At 29.3% G+C, this 24467-nt stretch overlaps 1 protein-coding gene across 12 annotated transcripts in view; it reads right to left on the bottom strand.

Annotated features, from left to right (window-relative positions):
- Positions 1-3744: 3744 nt before the first annotated feature.
- LOC107448880 (endothelial transcription factor GATA-2-like) overlaps positions 3745-24467 on the bottom strand; it is a 304855-nt gene continuing 284132 nt past the window's right edge. For 11 of the 12 annotated variants that reach the window (XM_071187723.2, XM_071187711.2, XM_021147696.4 and 8 more), the window contains one exon: positions 3745-6958. In XM_071187723.2, the coding sequence (XP_071043824.1) occupies positions 6581-6958 (378 nt within the window). In that variant the 3' untranslated portion in view covers positions 3745-6580. 12 annotated transcript variants of the gene reach the window in all.

The raw sequence follows: 24467 nt of genomic DNA on the forward strand, positions 1-24467 counted from the left end.
AGCATGATAACGAGTACGGAAAATAGCAAGAATAATAAAAAACGGCGAGAGTTTCTGCACATAGAAAACGGATTATGGGTTAGAGTCCCCTGGCCGTCGGGCTACCTGTGGGAGGCTTGCATGGTTTTCCTGTTCATGTAACGCAAATTCTGGTTTGTTCCATCAAAAAGTCCTCCAAGAAGGCAAATTTCACCCACTACTTGATCCAGCTGTTCCTTTGTCTTCTGGATTGGGTTTAAAATTACAAGGGGCTATGGAATTGAACATTGGTAGCCGTAAACTGAAAATTCGGTCTGCTGTTCAACAACGGTTATAAAATAAAATATATCTAGGAGAGTGAACCGTAGTGGCAAAGAAGCTAGAGCTTTCGCCTTCCAATGAGGTGAGCAGGGTTCGATTTCCAGCAATAGCTGGTCGATACGAATTCTACACCCGATTCGCACCGACTACAATGCTGACGTTAAATATCCTCAGTTTTAGGCGGATCATGGGTTAGAGTCCCTTGGCCGTCACTCTAACCATGAAGGATTTATTTGGTTTTCCCTTCATGTAACCCAAACGCGGATTAGTTCAATCAAAAAGTCCTCCACGAAGGCAAACTCTTCCTAATACTTGATCCAGGAGCTTTCTTGCCTTCTGGATTAGGTTCAAAATTACAAGGATACGGAAATGAACATTAATAGTTGTGAGCCCGACGATGTTTATAAAGTAAAATATATGCAGAAGAAGAGATCTAGGTATATGTGAAATATGCAATTTGAAACAAAATATTGAAAGCTAATAACGAGTACAGAAAGTAACAAAAAAACGTGTAGAGTTTCTAGATATGGGAGAAAAACCTCACAAATGTATCCTTACTGAAAATTATTTTCTGTTTAAAAATTCTAATAGGTAGTATTCATGTCGTTTCGGGAGGCAATTATTAATATCAATTCGGGAAGAACATAGGAAAAAATTATTATAAAGTGATGTGGGAGCATAATGTGTTCATCATTTATCTGATACTGTATTGATTACATTCTCATATTGAAGAATTAAGGCAGTGATTCTCAACCACTATGCCGCGGCACTTTTGCAACCCACCAAATTCTCAAAATGTGTCGCCAAATATTATAAATGATACAATAAAAATTATAATGCTTTTTTTACTACGAGTAAAGTTTAAATTAAAGAAAAGCGTGTATATATATATATATATATATATATATATATATATATATATATATGCACTTTTTATAATTTTTCCAGGCTTTAACCGCGTGAACATCTTTGACGGTGATTGTCTTGTCTCTGACAATCTTAAAATAAGAAGGAAGCGTTTAAATTGTATTTGGCAATTTTAAAAAAATGTTGAAATAAGTAAAGATTTAATGACTATTAAAATTATTAATTAACAAAAGAAAGAAAGCTAAATATTGACTTTCAAACAGAAATAAAAGCTAATCATTAAAGTAAGCTATGCAATTAATAATTACAAAAGCAAATTAACAAAGGATAACTAACAAAAAAATAAGCTAGCAATTAATAATTAGTAAAAAAACTAGTTAACAAGAAATCACAAAAAATAACAACGTAAAAAAACTAACAGTTAATAACTATAGAAAACAAGCTAACAATTAATAACTAGCAAAAAAAATAAATAACTGTTACTGACTAATAAAAAATTAGTCGAAAAAAATAATTAATCTCTTAATAAACGTGCTTTTGTAGTACATATTATTTTATTTCGCATTCAAAATTATTATCACAAACGCAGTGTATTATAGGTAAGTATACAACTTTTAAACTAATTTTTTTCATTGTGTGCCGTCAAATTTTGAAATCGTGAAAAGTGTGCTGCCACAAAAAAAAGGTTGAGAATCACTGAATTAAGGTAACAGTTTATTATTAAATAATGAAGCAAAATTTTGAAAAATAAGATAGCTATAGTTTCTAAAAATTACTATGTTTTGCTAATACAACCAATATCCTTAGAAACAGTATCAGGTACTGTTTCTTTTCTTTTTTTTTTTTTTTTTTTGCCTATTCAAAATTGTTTCAGTTTTAAAGTAGAGATGGATGACTATAATTATAAAGTATTCGTTTCAAAAATTCATCAATAAATTTAATTTAAAATAACTATTTATTAATCAATTACTAATTAATAGTCTATATGCAAAAACATGTGTTACATTTCTTTATTTTTTGTTAAAATTACGAAAAATCTTTTAATGATTTTTGTTAGATACACTTCAAAGAATCAGGCTTTAGTTTTAAATCAAAATAGTTTATTGACGATTTACGGAAAAGTTATGTGTGGACACTTACGAAGTTTATGCTTTATAACAAGGATTTTAAATCATTGAAATTATCAGAATTATTAAAATTATAATATTTTGAAAACTAAATAAATTCATTTGAAAAAATTGCTGCAAACCTTAAATATTTTAATAAACAAATTATTAGTATTTTATTTTTAAGCAGATTGTTTTCATGGATATTGGAATTATAATATTTTGAAAATAAATTAATGCACTGGAAAAAATCACTGCAAAATGGAAAGAAATGAAATTGAAAATATTTTGTTTTATTATTCAAAAGTTGAAGCATTTTTATGAACTTTAAAATAAGATTTATTTACCTAGACACAGGAAATAAAGTGACTGTTATGGATTTAGTATGGGTGAATAATCCTTATTTATTTAAAGTACTTAAAATTTTAAACACGTGAGTTATGTGTAAACTAATTAATTAAAATACTGCTCTATGAAATTTATTATTTTTATTATGAGTTCAAAATTTTATTCCAAGCTTGAAATTTTATTACGAGTTCAAAATTTTGTTCTGAGCTCAAAACTTATTACGAATTCAAAAATTTCATTTGAGATCAATCCTGACTGACAAACAAAAATTTGTTTAGAGAGTTTTCATTTATATTAAAAAAGAAAATGAATGTACATTCATTTTATTGTCTAAAACTATAAATAATTAAAAAGCAATGTACGAGCTTACTTATTAAAAATATTTACAATTTTCGAGTTATAATATCATAAAAATTGCTTTTTGTTTTATTCTCAATCATAAAAAGAAAACGTGTTCCTTTCATTATTTAGATGAAGGTTATAAAATAATATTGTAATATATTTTTTATGTTGATAATTGTAATCTATTTTTTAACACGCCAAATAAATAAATAAAGAATATTCTTGAAGTTTCATTAAATAAATCGTAACACGAAGAAAATAAAAAAAAAGCTAGAAGCAAGGCTTTAATTTTACATATCTATGTGATCTCACAAGAAAAATATTTACAAATGAGATAAATATTTTAAGTATATTAAAATAACTAAATTTTGAAGGAAAAAAAAACGTCAATTTGGCAAATTTATATATTTTTTTATCTAGATTAGATCAAAAAATATTATAGCATTAAAATCAATAGGCAATCCTCAATTGCACAACAATGTTGTGGAACAATGTCAAGAACAATGTTGTGGGCTAGTGATTTTTCAAATCTAAAGGAAAAAACAATAATAATAATCATAATAATGAAAGAAACATATTGTCCGTTAAAAGTCGTTGAAAAACAAACTTAAAATGATAATAATTAAGCTTTCTCTTAAAAAATATATTAAATTTCTAAATCGATGGTTCCAAGAGTCAGTTATAAGATACTTAATAATTGCTTGATAAGTTTTGTATTAAAATAAGGTGTGTAGAAAATGAAAGATGTATGTTTCTTAAATAAATGCAATAAATACACAAATGCCATCTTCCTTTTGTTTTTATTGGTGCAAGATGAAATGATTTATATACAGTATTATGTTTCAATTAAGAAGGAACTTTTCTCTATATATCTTTATATATATTATAATGCACAGTACAAGTTATGAAAAATTACACTCATACCAGCTACAGTGAAATAATGTACAGTCCTGTTCGAGATAGTAGCACACCCCCACAGTAGTTTTCGAAATAATAACTCTTTATTTATTTATTATTCTCAGGAATTGTACTAATCATTTATACCCAGTAGCCTTATAACTATTTTTACACAATAAAATTTTTATTATTTTGAAAAATTTCACAAATATATGTGTGCAATATGAAAAATATATATTAGAATACTGAAAAAGTAAATACCTAGGTTTTAAATAAAACTTAAAAATAAATATTAAAATTAGCAGTAGTTCATAAATACACTTATGAACAACTGCTAATCTTTTAGTCATGAACTGAAAGAAGGAAATTTAGGAATTGCAAATAAAGAAAAGAAGGAAATTAAATAAATATTTAATGAAGTAAATAATTATTATTTAAAATTTCTTAACTAAAATTTGAGAAAAAAATTACAAATTTTTTTTGAAATAATATTTTTGTTTTCAATTTTAATGTTCACATCTACGTTAATGAAATAATATTGTTTTATTTGCTAATGATGAAAACAAAATTAAGAAAAAAATAAACTTCTGCAATTTGTTTAATTACTGGGTATAAATCAAAAATACAATGAAATAGTTTATAAAAATGCAAAATAATCTTTGTACAGAAACATATTTTTATATATTTACACATTTTAAATCTGTTGTAAAAAGAATCATTCAAATAAAATTTCAAATATTTCCTAATTACTTTTCTTGTTTACAAAGTAGTAATTCGTATCTGAATGTAATCAGTCTTGGGTAATCAGTACATTACATAAAAATATACAAATTTCTTGCGTACAGTAATAAATAAATTTGCATTTCTTACATCTAGCGTTCATTAATTTAAAATACATTTTTGTTGTCATTTTTAATAAGAAATGAATATTATTACATATGTTTTGCTTATTATTAAAAAGTTTTTTCTTTTTATACAGAATTTCTAAACTAAAGATTATTCACCAATTTCGAACATGTGTATTATATGTCTAATCATCCTCATTATGAAATTAATAAAAAGAAATAGTTTTAAATTTTAATATTCATTGTATTCTTCAGTTCAAGAATTAATTTAAAGTATTTTGAATAAATTTATTGCTAAGTAATTTTAATAACATTAATAATTTTTTAAAATACCATTCATTTCTTTCTTAATGAATATTTAATTAATAAATTTTCATTCCTCTAATCACACCTTAATTTGTTTAATTCACCCTAATTAATGACCATGATATTTTTGGTTAACTTTTTATGATACAAATTTTTGGCCTTTTATGTCTCATTTAAAAATCAAATTGTAAGTACTATCAAATTTTTCAATAAAATTACATTTGAAAAAGAAGGCTGTGAAAATATTGCACTTAAATTTGTTAATTTTACTGATATGTGAATGAACATTAAAGCCGTAAAACTATCTTGGATGAGTAAAACAGCATTCGAGAGAACAAAAAAAGATTTTATAGATTACATTTTTGTGCTCTTACTTATCTTTCTTGTTTACAAATTTATTTATTTCAGCTATTTTAAATAACTTAGTAGTTTTTAATATTCGAATTCATGAAAAAGTTTCATTTTTGTACAATAAAAACATCTGCAATGCTTGTTAAAAAATATCAGAATAAATACTAATGCATCGGAGAGTGTATTGAAAAAATATTATCCCCGAATCAATAAATTTACAAGTATATCAGACACATGAAGGAGTTTTTTAATTTAACACAATGAAGTATGAGAGGTACGCTACAATCTTTGATGGATGAAAACAAAAATAGGAAGATCTAAAAATTTAAAAAGTTGCATATCGCGAGTTAGGTTCTGTGTTTATTTTTCTCTTAATCCTGACCTGAGATATTTGCCAAAAGAAATGAATTCTGCAGTTTTGATCCTTGAAAAATCACGACTTGTAAAATAGATGACAAAGAATTTTGAAGATATTGATTTGCTTGGATTTAAAATAGTTCGCTAGTCCAACAAAATTTGGACTAGTCTTTCATGTGTACAGATAATAGTCATTTTCAGCAAGAAGTTTATTTTATATATTTTACAACCAAACTTAGGTTAACAGGACGCATAGCGCCCTGTTAACACAAAAGAATCCTTGATAAATTCAGTCGTTGCTCCAAGTGATGCTCACACCAACATTGATGCAAGATTTATAGTTCACACTTGACCATATATGGTACTGTGAGACAGTTCATCACCTCTTTGGCTGATCACCGTGGTGGCTGATCACGAATCAAAAGAAATAGCTCATCATAATCTGAAGAGGTTCAAGTTTAACATTGCACATGTGCGTGGTTTTAAGAATGAAAGTTTTTTTTTTCAGTAAAAGAATAGAACAGGCATTCCTTTATTATTCCCACAGCGACGAACCTGCATCCGACTAAGCAAAAGGACAGAAAACGAATCACACTTTAAATGCATTTCTTTTAATCCGTGATCACGACATTGTGGGGAAAGTTTTTCATTAAAGAAGGTTACCGGAAATCACAAAATTCAGTCTTTGTAATCCGTTAGTCCAGAGCACAGTGGTGGTGACCCTTCCGCACTGGACAGAGAATTCGGGAATTGTGCCCATAGCTGTGCGCAAGAAGCTAGTGCCACTGAGGGACTCTTATCATGATGATGATGATGGCCCATGTCCCAGCAACCGAGCCCTGGTTGCGGTGGAGCCCTATGTCAAGCCATAGCACCGACCATGCTGTTAGAAGTGGCCAGTCCCAATCCACCCGTTCCTAGGGGTAGAGGTCCTCCATTGGAGGACAGTGAGAGACTGGACAGTCCAGGAGCAGTGTTCATATGCATCGGAGATGATGTGACGAAAGACCCTGGCATCGATATGGGCATATTACCCTGATGCATGTAATGGTTCATGGTCATTGACATGGAGGACATGGAACCGAGCTGGCCTGTGGGACCGAAGCTTGAGAAAGGCTTGTCTAGAGGCTTCAAACACTCGGGGATGGCGAGACAACCTTTTTTCTTTTTACTTTTTGACGATAGTTTTCGATTCCGCGTCTGTATACCTTCCTTCTTCATGGTGAGAGGTCGGTTTACCTAAAAATAAAAACAAAATAAGACGTTAGCTAAACATGCCACTGAATCGTATAGGAGCATTAGCAAAGAGTCTTCAAATAGCATCGTTTAAGAATCATTCGTAAGAATCAAACGTAAAACAACAAACTGCTGTTAATATTAGAGTTAGAATACGTTAACAAAGCTGAGAATAATATTGCTAATGATGCTTATTTGAATGCTATTATCGAACCTTTTAACCATTTAAAAAGTTTCTGAATAAACGTAAATGAATTAAGGCATACAATTAAATGAATAATTATAGGTATATTTTTTTTAACTAATTAAAAAAATATAAGAAATTTGAAGTCAGATACACAAAGACATTTACAAAATTATTCAGGAATATCTGTGGGTTTTTTACTGGATGCCTGAATCGCCATAAGCGATTACATAGAACATGGAAATATATACAGTTTTCGAAACATTCTAGTATACGCATAAGACAATATGTAAAAACTATATAATAATTATAATAGTAAAATGATGATAATCTTGTAACACTATTATTATCGAGTTTCTCATTACAAATGAAATTAAGAATTTAGAAAATTGATTAAAATGTTTATCTTATCTCAACGTATCAGTTTCTATTCCGTATATTTAACAGTTAAACAGCGCTACTGATAATATACTTTCTTAAAATTAATATTGAACAAGAATAGTTTTTTAATTTAAAAAAAAAAGAATTATGTAAAGTGTTAAGCATAAAAGGATTTATTTATAGGAAAATTGTAATATATATACAGTGAATAATTTAACATTTAATTTCGTTGTATTAACATGTAATTTGAACAAAGCCCATGGAACAATTTTGTCTGTACTTTTTAACTCAAGAAATGGTCAAAAGTCAGGGTTCCAACCTTCAAATCACATTAGAACAAAAGATTTCTTTTCGCAACCCTTAGAAATCACTTTGCAACGTTCAACGGCATTCGCAAGAACAAAAGAAGCATCCAAAAGGAAATAAACACGTCAACAATAACTAAATAAATCAAAAAAAACAGAAACTTAGAAACAAGTGACTCCGGAAGTTACATTGCGTGCGCATTGCCAGCCAGTACTTGGGTGACAGGCACGAGGCCGGACCTTGCAAGTTACAGCTCCCCTCCCATCGCAGTCTTCAATAATTACCGAAAAGAAAAATCGCCAAAGAGTAGAAGGTAATGCATCTTAATCGGTCTGTCGTTTTCTCATTGTTCATGGGGATGGTCTAAAATGACCCTCGCTCCAAAATTCTCTACCCAGACTTCAAAATGACGGCATCATTGTGAGAACGAACCATCGTCCATCGTTGAGCGAAAATATATGTTTGGAGAACTTTTTTTTTAAAAAGAAAAGAACTCAGAAGCCAAAAGTGGTGTGGGCAACTTTCAATTTTTTGTTCGCTTTTTCGTAGGGCACCAATTAACACTGGTGGCAGGAAGTATTAGTGATGGGTATTGTCACGCAAGGTGCGGTAGTAGCACGCACAAACCTGAGCACTTGTTGCTCGCTACACCTTGCATTGTAACCTAAAAGGCCGGGGAATACTCATCGTTGTCCTCGTTCCGTTTAGATCACGTCAACCTAATAATACAAAAGTAATAGCAGCCCTATTTCTTGCTGAAGTATGTATCATACTAAACACGGGAACGCGTTGAACCATAATATCCAGCTAATTTTCATCAGCCTTAATAAGATGCCGAATTAAACTATTATTATTAGCTCAAATTAATCTCTTTTAAACTAGATTACAACCATGTTATAAATCAACTTGAACCAAAAATGTGATTCAATTTAGTACCTTATTAAGGTTTCAGCGACTTTGCTGCGCATTATAGTTACCGATACCTCTATTAGTAATTCAACATTTAATTGTTTTTTTGTTTTTTAAATGTAGCTATGTAAGAGAAAAGGGTACAAATTAAGTCAAAAATCATAAAAGCAAGTCTTATATATTTATATTTAATTTTTTTTCTAGCATATCTATGAAGGAAAAGTTTTTCAACTAAACCATATTATTCAATAAGAACCCGAAGTAGATCGATATTAGAGGTAACTATCTTAATATATATGGCTACATGTATTCTCAGGCAATAGTGGTCATTGCAAAGAGAGATAACAATGGTTATTGGGATTGATAGATATTATAGGTCACTACATTGATAGATATCGGTGGTTATTACACTGATAGATATTAATGGAAACAAATTTTAGACTGTTTCCAACTGGCTTCCGTAAGATATAGTTTAAAACGTTGAATCATAACGTTGTTAAAATTTATTGCAATTTCACTACCTTGAGAAATAAGTATGGTCGAAACTACTAGAATATGGTAAACTTTACCGTGTTTCTAGCTGTATGGGAAAAACCAAAAAGCTGGGCAATTTGTATAGAAACGCTTTGGTAATTATTTTAGTAAAATTAACAATTAAATATAATTTTATAATATGCGATAAAATTTGGTTGAATTGTGAAAAAAACATTTGGAAACAATTGGAAAATGAAGTTTTGTACAATATAGTACTATCTATGTATTTTCTATCGATATCTTTTACCATCTATACCTATATGTTCATGGTTATTATCTATATCCATATCTTTATCTACTATCTATATCTTTTTAACAAGTGGAACCATTTACGTTAAGAACAAATTAACGTAGTTTATTTAGTGTTTAAAATTTAAGCCGTATTAATGCAATTTGATTTCTAAAAAAAAATTATTATTATTATTATTTTTTTTTTTTTTTTGAAATTATAGAGCAATTTCTTCTAGTTTTCCGTCGCAAGACGCAATTTTCTGTAATAGTAATAAGGTTCAAAAATAATCATCAATAATTTACATTTTTTCCACAACAATCCGTAAAATTAATGGGACTTTTAAAAGCCGAAAAATGTACCGAAAACAGACCATTTTTTTGTAAGCTATTATTATCAGAAAATTAAAAAGAGAAGATAAAACTTTTTTTCAATAAAATAATAAATAACTATAATAGCTCACTGTCTGAAACCAGTGTCTGTTCTTTTAGTTCGAATTGTGTCGGCCATCTTGTAGAAAAGTAAAGAGAGGAGATGGGATTCGGAAAAGAGCGGTTCTGAGGAAGGGGCAATAGAGGCTGTTTGGAAGGCGGCGCACGTCCGGCACTTCCTCCGCGAAGGTCCCTGACACAGCTGCGTCGGAATAACGCTTCCCCCTCTCCTCCCCTTCCATGCCCCTTTCCATTGTGTCACCTGTCGCGACTCCGCCTCTGCCATTCTACTGGAATTGCCTTTTCCTTTACAATTTAATAGTCCTTTCTCAATAATGATAGCCATCATAAAGTAACAACACCGCTTTAAATCCCACACATTTAAGAAACAATTAAGAAATCTACTCACTTCCTCCCCTCAATTTATTGGGGGGGGGGGATTTCGAAGCCTGATTTTTTGGGGAAATACCAGTTTTGTTTTATTTTTTAGAAGAAAAAGAAATAAAACAAAAGAATGATAATTTAAAAGGTTGTTGAGTTTAAATTGAGACGAAATAGTTCATAGCTTAAACCGATATATTTTGAGCATCATAAAACTGTTTCATGGCTACACTGTAAAAAATTCCGGATCAAATTATTATATTTGATATGTAAGCATTTGAAACATCATGGTTTACTTTAGATATAATTGTGCACAACGTTCCTATATTTAAAATTACTCATGAAGATAAAAGAGAATTTGCCATGAATGGTTTCTCCTGGGATATAGCGTTTTAACTTCACATGAGTCGTCTGAATGCAAAACTTAAATTCTTTGGATGAGAGTTATTTTGACGAATTTTCGATTAGTATTTTTGAATTTCCTTTCAGTTTTCCTTAGCTTCACAAATGTTTATTTAAAAATAAAAATTCATATTTTACATGCTTTTCAATATGGTATATAGAATTGCTTTTTAATAGGATTTACGTTTTGCACATTTGTCACTTCCAGTCTAAAAGGCAAAATTAAGTAATGTAAAAAGCAGTAGTGTTTGTATCATCCTTTGAAATTAGTTTAATTTTACAGCTTGATGAACTTTAAAAATAACTTAATTCATTTTTTAAAAGTAATCTGCATGATTTTGAAAATTATTGTTCGCAATGTTCTAATATTGTGCAATTCAATTAATCGAAATCAGCTCCCTAAATAATCTATTGAAAATAAATAATTTTTCGCAGTTTCAATCAAAATTGAGGTTAATTGTAAAATGCAGGGTAAGTAATTATAAAAACCGTACTAAGTCCGTAAAATAAATAAACGATGAATACTGTAATATATATGATATATAAGAACACTTTAAGAGTTTTATTCCATTTTTATAACGAAAATTTCTCAAGGAACTGAAAAAAATAATTATATTATTCTTTTACTTGAGCCAATTCACTTAAATAAGTAAATTGGCTCAAGAAGCAGCAATATAAAAATAACATATGATGCATAATATTCAGAACAATAAAATGTAAACAAAGGTTTTATTTAGGCTAGATGCTACCGATTCCTGCTATGTTAGTTTTTCAAAGTAAAGGTATGTGTTCCTATAAAAGTTAGCATCAAGCCTTGATCTCATTTACGTATTTCAATTATTCAAATTACACATTAAGAGAAAAAATAAAATGCTAGAAACTTTACATAGTGATCAATTACAGAATAACACTGATTTAATTTTAGTAATCTGTAAGTTGAATGATAATAGTTACAGAGTAATATAGATTTAATGCTCGTTATTTAAAGTTAAGCGATTAAAAAAAGGTTTAATCTATGAAAGTAAATCTTTTTATTCTAAACTCAACAAACGTTACTTATTATTTTCTACTTCATCATCCCCCAAAACATAATCTCGACAATTTGAAAGAAAATCACTTTAATTTCAGAGACAACATAATCAATTAAAAACTCTTCGTTGTTCCAAAAACACTTATTTAAAAAAAATAATAAATGAATAAAATATCGCCAAATATGAGGAGGAAATTCTCTCAGTGCTATCATTATCAGTGTGACGTCCAAATGAATCTAACAGAAACGGTTCTGGGCCCACTGAACACGCACAAAAAAGGAATAGATGGTGACAAGCGGTGTAAGAAAAAATAAATAAATAGCCAAGAAGAAATAAATAAATAAAAAAAAATCTGAAGAAGCATGGTCAAGAATATCAATGAGACAGCGACCCAATTAAAGACAGGGGAGAGTATAGAGTAGTTCGGACGAGAAGATCAAGAATAATAGTTCTTAGTCGCGCCACACTGACTCTATCTTCCTGTTACATTGTTGGCGGTTAGAAATGAATTCAGTTTTGGCGCTTTTCTATTGCTATTGCCAATGTCCGGCACTTCGTCCTACTTTGGAACTTTTGAATCACCGACCAGATGAAACCATTGGTCAGTTCTCTGGAAAAGAGAGAAAGGATGCTGGGATTTATAGTGGATTAAGTGCTGAATGATCACTTTCATTTATCATAGTTCTGAAAATGATGTGCCATTTTAGATTTTTTTTTTTTTGTCACAAATGGTGGCGATATTCTGAATGTACTTAAATTTGTATCTTAAATCTTGACTTTTGTCGCTTTATTTTTTTCCCAATAAAAAAAAATATTACATGGTTTTTCATAGTTGTTAAACTCTTAAAATAAATTGCTTTTTTTTAAGATAAAATCAGATAGTGGTTAAAAATTTCAGACCCTCTTCATTGAAACTTAATATTAGATAAATAAACAAAAAAGAAAAAAATCAACGAAACATTATTTATAGTTTAGATATCGATGAATGTATAAATTACATTAAATTATATAAAATTTAAATTGTGTAATATATATATATATATATATATATATATATATATATATATATATATATATATAAATTTCAAGTTTGGAGAGATTTAAGGATATTTAATTTTTTATAATGGTTTCGTCTGCTTCTATTTTTTTCTAAATAGTTTGTAAAAAATTTTCCACGGTTGAGCTTGTTTTAATCCATACCAACGGTTTTCATTAATGAAGTTTCGCATTTTCGATGCTGTGCTGGAATCACATAACTCCCCAGTGCTGACGTAAAATATCCTAGTTGGAAGACGGATCATGGGTTAGATTCCCCTTGCCGACAGGTTTTCTTCTCTCCATAACGCAAATGCAGGTTAGTTCCCTCAAAAAGTTCTCCTCCAGATGTCCAAAATTTCTCCCAATGCTTGATCCTAGAGTTCACTGGTCATCTGGATTGGGTTCAAAATCACAAGGTTACGGCGTTGAACATTGGTAGCCGTAAACTCAAAATAGGGTCGGCTGTTCGACGGCGGTTATAAAATAAAATTCATGCAATTTGACAACAAAGCTTGCTAGTTTGAAGTGGTATCGAAATTGAAATTTTCGATGTAAAATATCTCCTGTATTCCAAAAAACACAATTGTTAAGAAACGCTAACATGGTTAAAGACAAATAGTTAATAAAGATATAGTTAATAGATAAATAAAAATTTATTTTATGTAAAAAATTTACTATTTTTAAAAGGCATCCTAATTGAATTTTGCAATATAAAATATTTCTTGCTGTTTAAAACTGAACATTTTTGAGAAAGTTAATTTGAGAAGATGAGTCAACACTTGCTGATAATGTGGGATAAAAAATGGCATGACTCGGTATCAAGATCAACAATAAAGTTGCATTCCAACGGAAAGAACTGAGTATTGACTAGCACTTTTCATACCCATTTAAATAGTGATACAGCATAATTTTAATGAGATAACTGAGATTTTTTTTCCACAAAAATATGTTAGTACTATGTAAAAATGTTGGATTGCAAAAAAGGTTAACAATTTTAAATGATATCTGATTTTGAATTTTGCAACATAAAATATTTCTGTCTGTTCAAAAATTGCTAAATTACTTTAAAAAAGCTTATTTGAGACGATGCATTATTATTGCTAGAGTTATAAATATGAAGAAACAAAATTATCATATCTAAAAATGGTATTACTCAATATCACGAATCATGATCGCCAGAACAACAAAGTAGTCTCACCATGGAAAGAATTTATGCTCGTTTGCCATGTTCATTTTACCAGTAATCAAACATCATTTTAATGGAATAATTGGGTGAGTGGAATAATTAGCAGCTCGTAAAAAACTGGAATTACCAAAAAGTTATCTACCTCCTTGCGTTGACCCGGTTCTTCTTTATTTTTGTTTGTTGAGGCAGAGGAAGCAAATGACGTGGTGAAGAGTGGGGGAAAAAATAAATAAAAAGGGGGAAAAAATCAATTCCCTCTTCCTTAGTTATGCGTGATGGCTTTGTGTGTATTTACAGAGGTAATTTTTAGACAGGTGTAGCTACATTTTTGGACTGTTATTATTTGGTAATAAATTCCCATGAATAGGAGGATTGAGGTCTTTTGTGAAGAAAAAAAATGGCTGACACATGATTTCTTTTTTGTTAGCAATAAAGGAATACTAAAATGAACTACTGTAGTCAGGATGTTGAACAAGCAATTCTTCCGTTCTAAAATTTATTGTGTTTGAAAGATGTAAAATACGATTGCAGTTGCAATTTCATTATAAAAACTAGCGAATAGCTTAACCGTAAAACAAATTAAATGAAAAACATTACTTTAGAATGCATGGAAAAATATCTTTTACCCCCAAGAAGAAATAAAGAGCTTTTTTCTCCATTAATAATCAGCTCTTTCGCCAAAGAAAACCGAAAACCAACTGTTTGAGATGTTTAAACTGGAAGCAAAGATATAATTTAAAACTATAAATACCATCGTGCCGTAAAGAATTATCTGAGCTTTAAAATAGACTAATAGTTTAAATACTTATAATTAATAATTTTTTTTTTCTTCTCCAAATTCTTATATGTCCAGACAAGATGGTGTAGAAGTAACTTTTCAAATATCAACGAATTATATCCCGAGACCTTTTTATTTTTACGAAACTATGTCTTTTCTACGTAGGGACATTTTTTTTTAAAATTCACATTACGAACGTTGGCTAAATACAGGAAAAACTTAATCTAACAGCCGTCAACAACTGTTGCAAATTCAAAACAGCTATAAAAATGGCAAATTATTCACTAAGAAATAAAAGTTTTGTTTTGCAAATAACTCAATTGTTTATGAAAGAATTATTATCATTACAAATTAATAGTAATAGACCAATATGTCTGTACAGTAGGGTATAAGAGATACTGAGAGAAAGGAATCTTTCTAACTTCAGAAATTCACGTAATGTTATTAATTAAATATTTCACGTTCGTCTTGACATTATATTTACCCAGTGCAGTATTAGTCTCTCTCCTTTTTTCGAAATAATAATTCAAAAAGTTTTATTCATTTGCGTACTTAACAATTTAAACTAATATAATTTAAGCAGTTTTATTGAACGATTTCTATAGATATTATTAAATAGGATATTCGTCAAGATAATAAGAATAAATTCTACTCGAATCCATCCAAATTTAATAAATATTTTCGAACATTTTAGTATATCTTTAATATTTTACAACAGTAAACAAACAATTTAGAAAATAATTAAATTCGAATTATGAAAGAAAATCATGGAAATAAATCTAATTTACATTAAAAGTTGTTTAAAGAGCATAAATGATATCCTTCTGTCTGTTCTAGCTTAAGTCGGAATATTAAAAGCTTATATGATTTCACTGTCTAATTAAATACAAGTTACAGTATTTATTTATACATAATTCTGTTTAATGTTATAAGATTCAGTGCATAAACTTTTCGTACACGGATAAATATTAAACATTTCAAGTCAAACGCGAGTTCATTTACTGCATCAAATTGGTTATGAAATTAGCTCCGTTAAACAAAATCCGCCCCCCCCCCAAAAAAAAAACTGATAATAATAACCAAAATCATTATAAAATTAAAAATGTACGTAACTACACATTATTCAGGAGCTACTCTTTTTTACTTTTTTTATCATTACCTTCCTTTTTTTTTTACCATCCTTCAAACTGACGAAGCTCACAACAAAAAATTATCTGTTATTACTCAACTAGTTTCCGCTCAATGTTCAATGTGCTGATATTCATAAGGGAGGGGGGGGGGGGGTAAAAACAAAATAAAGCCAACTTCACGGCACACAATAATAATTGGCTAACAATTGAGGGGTCATTATTTCCTCGCCTTAGCTTCGCAGGACAGCTTATTTGGCGAGAAACACAAATTAAGCATGATGTTGAAATGAGTGTAGATATAAAAATTGGGGCCTATTTTTCTAAGAAATGCATAATCTTATGAGGCTTTTTTTTCTTTTTTTTTCGAAACAAGTTCTGAGAGAGGGGAGAGGAGACCCCTTGAAGATGATGTTTTAGGTTTAACCTTTCAATCAATCAGAATCAATTATTTTCGAAGATATTATTTAACATGCGCTCCGTAAAATTGCAGTTTAACGATATTTTTTAATAGGCCTGGATGATGGATTTCTGTTCTAAGAACGTTTCGTACATTTTGACGGAATTAAACCTTTCTCTTCTTTCACAGAATTTAGCAATTTAAGCTTTTTTTAATTTTTTATTTATCCATTACTTTCTTGCAATCTAACATCTACACTTAGTCAATTTACAACGTTTCAACTCGTTAAATAGAAATTAAAGTTATCATTGTTTATTAAAGAAAAAGCTCCTTGCATTTATTGAATAAATAATAGAACTATTTAATTTGGAAGTTCCCATCAAAAAGAATTTTCAGTCCGGATGAAACTTGACGAAAATCATCAAGTATCATCATCACTATATCAGCAATACATGATCAGTCGTTTATTTATTTGACCATTTATTATTCATATTTATATCCCACAAATTTAATTAAGCATAAAGAAAAAAGTAATGAAAAAAAATAATCAAAAATTTTGCAAGAAATTATTTTCTTTTACTCGCATTGAATTGAGCTCTTAAACATCGAATTAAATTTTGGCGAACATTTCAGTGCTGAGATTTTCACCTGTTATCTAGCAAACGATTAAGTACTGAATTTTAATGGTTAAAATTTGAGTAGAATATTCTTATATTAACTCAGGATAAAATTACATGTCAATTAGTATTAAAAATTACATACATTACATTAACGTTCTTTAAACATTGTAAAAAATATCATTATTTTTCAAATAAGCAGGACTTAGCATAATTTATTTAAGGTTTAAAAAGGAAAATATGCTTCAATGGAAAAGCCTTAACCTTGTAAACCTAATGCCTTAAATTTCCAAAAATTTAAAGAGTGCTACATGTTTCTGAACGAGAACGATTTTTAAACCTAAAAACAAGCAACTACAACAAAAATTAAATATCAATTAAGGAAAGATTTAAATCGACTTTTTATTTAAAATTCGGTATGTTCAACATACGCCTCCCATAATTGTATTGAAGTATGGGATTTTCAATGCTATATGAAATAATAATAATAAATTTCTCACTTCAGTTTGTATTATTTTTAACTTGTAAACCTCTAATATGTAAATAAAGTATTTTTATTTAATCTGATATTTGAGAAAATCAAAATTCAATTTTTGATATCATATTTACAATAAATTTTACAATTGTTTAAAACCTAACTAGCGTTAGAAATTTTACCATCCCATTTATTTAATTATATTACAATATTTCTCTCGCCATTTGGCAAAAGACGACGTTGGTTTGGCAGCAATAATTCGAAAACCATACTAAATTATAACTGATTTCAAAATTATTCAATATCCATCTTATTGATAGCACTTCGAAACAAGGAACTTCAGTTTATAGACTAACTGACATCTACCTACCTCTGAAGCTTTCAGACTATAATTAGAGGAATACGATTAGTGCATTCCCGTGAAAATGAGCAGCACCCTAAAATCCGTGCATACGATAATTTATCTTGCACATTCCTCCAAGGGTATTTCTGATTAATCAATACTATAGGCGCGATATTTAATTTCCTGCTCTCTAATGCCGACTATTTGAAATTGATATTCCAAATGTGATAATCAACTCAGGTTATTGCCTCCCACAGGTGATTTATTGGCGAATATTTGCCCCGAGGCAAGAGGACATATACCAGAAAAGTGGCCATTTCTCACGACGACCACTCCTTTCGTTCGCAAACTTGTACTTTTAATGCACTATTAATCCATATTTGATAGTTTCCTTAATGAATAAATTCATTTTTCTCAACTTGTTTACTCAGTTCGGATAACTTACTCAGGACTATTTGAAAGAATTATCGCCAAATGCTATTGAAGTTGACTTTATTGTTCAAACTACTTCATTTAAGAAAGCATTTTGTTCAGCATATGAAGTATTCGGATTTATTATATTACTCCTAAAAGTTTTGATGAAGTTGCTTCGAATTTTCACATTGTGTTAACGTTAAATTTAACAAACAAATTAACAATTAAATATAATTAGATAAGAGTGAAATTAAAATTAAATGTATAAAGCTGATATTGGCTATATTGTTTATGTCTTTCAAATAAATACATAACCAATTTTTAATCGAAATACCTAGCACTGAAAGTTTAATCAAAATTTCAAAATTAGTAAAAAAGAAAGTAAATTAACTAGTAGAAAACAATAATAATTTATAAAATAGAGTAAAATAATAAAATGTAATATCATAAAAGGTAAATGCATAAATATTTATGTTTTGCATAAAAGCAAAATTTATTTTGTTAAACTTTTCAAACGTAAATAAAGCCAAACATAGAAATAATCTTTATTGTTTAAAATACTAACATTAGAAAACTTTAGATAAATAAAAGACGTCTAATAAAATAAATTTTTTAGAAAACTTCCCGCGCTTCCTTATTTTTTATCTCCTTTCTTTCTGGCCTTTTTTTCCCAGAGTCAAACACGGAAAGGACTTTTTATGTTTTTTTAGTTCTAACTAAAGCGCTGTTTTATTTACACCTTCTTATTTTAATTTTTTTTCTTTCTATATTTTGTTTCTCGGCTTTACTTATAGCCAACATTTGGCGTAGAGGAAGGACACTATCAGTTTCTCATTAGATATCGCTTTCTTCCGTTCGTCTGTTCAGCAGTTTCCGGCCGCCTGTCATCGTCTTGGCGAATTCTGAGAAAATATTTTCATGTAACTGGCCTCTTGGACGCTAATTCTGTCTCAACGGTTTTTGTGTATGAAATATTTATTACAAGTTGAATTTTTAATGATAATTATTTGCTAAGTTCGATGTTCTTTCGCTGAGGGGAAAAAGAGTGCATGAAATTAAAAACAAAGCATTAATTTCAACTACGTATTAGTCGCGAGAAAAATTTACTTGGTTTTAAAACGAACAAATATTTAATTTATTGATCTGCCATTTATTTATTAATATTATTTATTTATTAATATTATTTATTTATTAATATTATTTATTTATTAATATTATTTATTTATTAATATTATTTATTTATTAATATTATTTATTTGTTAAAATTATTACCCCAGCACCTGAATCCAACATTTTTATCAAAGCATCTTAAATACGTAAGGTTTTATTATTTTTTGTATGATCGCCGTCGAACAGCCGACCTAATTTTTGGGTTTACGACTACTAATGTTCAACGCCGTAGCCTTGTAATTTTGAACCAATTCAGAAGACAAAGAAACTCTTGGATCAGTACCCTCAGAGGTATTGATTTGTTATGGGAACATGGAGGACTTTGAGATTCGACAGATTTAACGTGCATCAGTCACCCTTTACTACACGGGGAGTCTTCTACCGGCGGGGACCGAAGCCACGAACTCTTAATACGTAAGGTTAACACAACATTTATAACCTATTAACGCAATACCAACAATACTTACAACCACAATTAATTAAATGGCCTCAATGGTGTTTTAATGGCCCACTTTTACGGACGCGAAACTTTCAATCAAAACTGCTAATTTGGCTAGATTTTTCCACCTACATGAAAATAATTAAAATCGGTGAGTTACTTTCAATTTTTTCAATATTTTTATGAGTGTAAATTGGATTAGTGTTGAAGTAATTTTTTAAATATTAAGAAATTAGACCACAATTTGCACTTAATTTAAAAAAAAAGTTTTTTTTTAGAAATGTAACTTTAAAATGAACATAGAGGGCGCTAGTTAGAGATGGGCAAAACTGAAGCCGACAGTCACGAATCAATTATATATAGGGAAATAGAAGTTTAATGATATTTACTTCTTATTTTATCATGATTCGCATTAGATTTGGAATCGCATCATAAATTCAAATTAGATTAGAAATACGTTACGTAACGAAACAATTCTTTTCTTTTTCTATTAAAATATGATAGATCTAAAAATTTACATCATTACTTTAAATTAATATAAAAAGAAATTAGATTTACTTTTTAGGAGAAAGAGCAACTCACAGAGTGAAATTTAAATCACGAAAAATTCTACTTGTTCATTTTTGATGATCGTATTGTTCATCATGAAATATATGATTATCTCACCTGCAGTTATAAAAAATTTTACAGCAATTTTTTTTAACGTATTATTTATTATATTGATCAAAACAATTACAGTACGCTGCAAATTATTTTTTAAGCACATAACTACTGCCATAAATGTAGTTCTGTGCTATACTTAGTTTTAGTCTCCAGTAAATTTATATAAGTTACTAAACAAGGTCCATTAACAAGTACAGCAGTATAGTTAACAAGGAATATTCGACCATTTCAATTAATCTAATACTAGCTAAGTCACTTGCATGTATTACATTGAGCTAAATAAATTTGGTATCGGAATTTATGTATTTTTTTCAATAATTCTATCAAATATAAGCTAAAAAACATTCAAATGTGTCAAATTGAATTTGAAAAAAGTTATAATTTAAATAGTTGTCACGATATTTGTTGGAGAAATATTTTGTTCACATACGAATTCTAAATATTTTTATTAATTTTCAAAAGATAAACGAATCTGTTTCTTCTTTTAACAAATAGGATCTAAGTGGTCAAAGTCGTGCGAAATTTTCAGCAACACCACAGGCCTGATTGTTGCACTTTCCGGAATAAAAATAGCTTCACAAACTCAAAATATTTTGCAGTCTCATAAGTGTAAATTGCTGTTTTAAAAAGAAAGGGTTCTGCGGCTTTCACTGCAATACACCTGCGACAATCCTCATCAGACGATGCTGTGGAAAACGGGAGGAGAGAATGAATGTGACTATTGAGTAGAGAGACGCCAAGTGCGGCGCCAAAGAGTCGCTTTCTTGGCTCCTTCCTTCAGAGAAACAAAACAGAGAGAAAAAGAGGACTGTTTCGTGCGGGATCGAATGTGTAGGGATGCGCTTGTATTGTGGGTAATCAAAGGGTTCATTGTCATCTTCTCCGGAAACAACTAGTCGAACATCTCGCATCTTAAATTAGAGATTTCATCTTAAATTATGTAATCTTTAATGCCTTTCCGAACGCCGACAAAATACAACGACTTATATTACACGAGGAGAGATAAAATTTCTCCAATTTGTAGACAAGTTATTTTTAAAAAAATTATTTTGTTTATTTAACATTTATAACCAGCGTCGAACAGCCTACCCATGATTGGGTTTATAATTATCAACATTCGACTCGGCATCCTTGTAATTTTGAACCCAATCCAGGAGACATGGACACTCCTGGATCAAGTATTGGGACAAACGTGGAGGACTTTCAGATTGAACTAATCCACATTTGCGTTACCCGGAGAGGAAAACAACGAAAGATTTTGCAGTTAGCCCAACGAAAAGGTGATTCTAACTCGCGATCTTTCTATCACCAAGGATATTTCACGTCAGCATTATGGTTGGTGTCAGCCGGAATTATAATTCGCATCTGTCGCCACCGCTGGGTTTCGAACCCAGATCAGGGGATAGGAGAGTGCACACCACGTTCAGTCCCCGTAGCTCGAAAAAATAATTTTATGATTTTTAACTCAAGTATGACCATAAGACTGTTAAATTAATGAGATTTGTTTTTCCTTGTAATTATATTTCGCTAAATACTTTATGTTACATAATTTAATTTCGACTTTTAACATCCACAAATTTAAATTCGCCTTAAATAGGGTTTAAATCTCATATCTTTGGAATTTCATGTTTTTTCTTCTCATATTTCTCAAATTATAATTCATTTAAGACCAACTATAGCTAAACTAACGTTTAATTTTTTATTATTAGACACTTGGAAAAAAATCTGGAAAATAAGATTCGCTAACACATGTGTGCTTGATTGCTACAACATATGAATTAACAATGTATGTCTTTAAATTAAAATATATTTGTTACACGTTCCTTTTAAATATAAAAACTCAAACGAAATTACTTTGGTTGATTTTAATCATTATTTGATTTTAATATTTTTAAGGAAAAATGAATTGCCCGACAAAACATGTTCCGTTAATATCCCAACATTAATGACTAAAGTTATTAGGTACAGAACAAAAAGACAGAACAAATTTTAGGTACAGAACAAATTTATTTTTCTAATTTTCAGAAAAATAAATTGAAAAACATTTTAAACTTCGAAGGAAAAAAAGGAGTTTTTAAAATTTGTCCAGTAAAATTATATTTTTTATAAAATATTTTTTTAAATATATTTTATTTTGAAATCAATGTTGATTTTTTTTAATATTATAATGATTATTATAATATTAAAAAAAATCAACATTGATCAAATCTACAAAGCATCAGAAAAAAAAGGCGGAAAAAAAATAATAGCTAAAGCTGAAATCTTAAATGATTAGTAAAATAGCATCTCTCTTATTATTTTTTTTTTTTCTTCTGAATTTGTATTTCAATGTTCCCGCATCCTATTTATTCAGAGGCTTTTATTCGCGAACTACTTCCGCTCCATTCTCTCTTTAGATATTAAGAGCTTTTTTTTATTTCAATTTCTACTCCCAAAAATACTGTCATGAAAAAAAGGAGCCATTTCTTAAAACTCACTCCCCCTCACTTCGAATCGATTTTGTGAGAACATCCTCTTAAGTGTTTGGTTTCTCTTTAGAGCTATCCAAAAAATAGAAAGAATTTTTTCTTCTTTCCATTTGGAATTCTCACAGTCCCCTTTAATTTCTTCGAATTTTTTATGCAAAAATTAAGGAATTCGTTCATTAATTATCCAAAATTTCTCGTTATTGCTAATTAGTGTAATTCTCATTGAAAATTAAAAAAAAAAAATGTGTTCTAAATGTGGGAAGGCATTTAAATTTGAGGGGAGACATTGAGGAGACATTTAAATTTGTGGGGATTCCCCTATTTCGTTCTAAATTAGATTGTATTTTTTAGTTAAAAGTCAATACAAAATAACGCTGTTAAATATGTACTATATTATTAAAATTTATCATAAAACATTGCATGGCTTGGTTTGATTGTAATACGAGTATAAAAGTCAGGGAATATTAGCGCATTACTTCATAAAGTGGAAAATTATAAATGAATGAAAAAATTTAGTAGAAGAATATAAAAATTATCGTTGCATGTCTTGGTTTTGTTAAAATATGTGAGAGAAAAAAAAAGCATTTCAGATTATTAAATATCGATGGATATTTGCGCATATGTTAAGAGTTATACTTATATTTTTGCTCACTTATGCATATTTATTATTCATAACAATTTTATGTAGATGCCTGCAATATTTATTAATAGTAGTTACAACTTAAGGTAAACATTGTTTAACAATGAATAAGACGATTACTGGAATAGACGATAGAGCTACTAGTTCATAATATTTTTTTTTTAAATATTTTTTGCAGTTTTTAGTTTTTGAGAGCAGGTTTTGACAACTGAAAAGTTATTCAGTTGCAATCGAGACTGGCTGAGAAAAATAAATAAAATGAAATTGTCACATTTGAGAACATTTTTACGTCAACATCCGAACTTATTTTTAAAAAAAAAATGCATGAGTTCATTATTAGGCTTGTAACCTCCTATTTCAAGTTTATGACAAACTTTATTTATTTAAGTTTCAAAAGCAACCTTTAAATTATAGAAGCAAACAGCTCTTAAAGAGGCCGTTTAATTATTACGTAGTCATAGAACAGAGGGGTGCAGCTGGTGATTTGCGCATTTTTGCAGACAAGGGGGTTAAAGACAATGCTTACGCAAGATACATTAAAATTTATTTATTTTCAGCATTTTTATAAAATGCAAGCTAAAAAATGAAACAAAAAAAATTTTTTTTTCTTCCATTTGTAGGAAATTTTACATTTGGAATAAATGTTGAATTTAGGGGAAAAATTAATAAGTTCAGAGATTAAAGTTTTGTACACCAAAGATTTCTAAATATTCTACGCATAATTTAATAAAATGAATTAAAGCGTAAGTTCTGTTTTATGCCAATTGGCATCTTTTATTTTGACTTAATCCTAAAATTATATTGCTACATTAAAAGTCAAAGCAAAAACCAGGAGGCTGAAGAGTTACGACTTTCTCACGTAAACCTGGGAGGGGGTTTGTAATTTGCTTATTTTTGTCTAAAATAAGTCTGAAATTTCCAAAAATGTGATATTTAAACGGCCCTAAATCAGTGATTAATGCGTGT

Source organism: Parasteatoda tepidariorum, chromosome 2 (assembly GCF_982258835.1).
Source record: "Parasteatoda tepidariorum strain Cologne lab strain chromosome 2, Ptep-v5.0, whole genome shotgun sequence".
Lineage (NCBI taxonomy): Eukaryota > Metazoa > Arthropoda > Arachnida > Araneae > Theridiidae > Parasteatoda > Parasteatoda tepidariorum.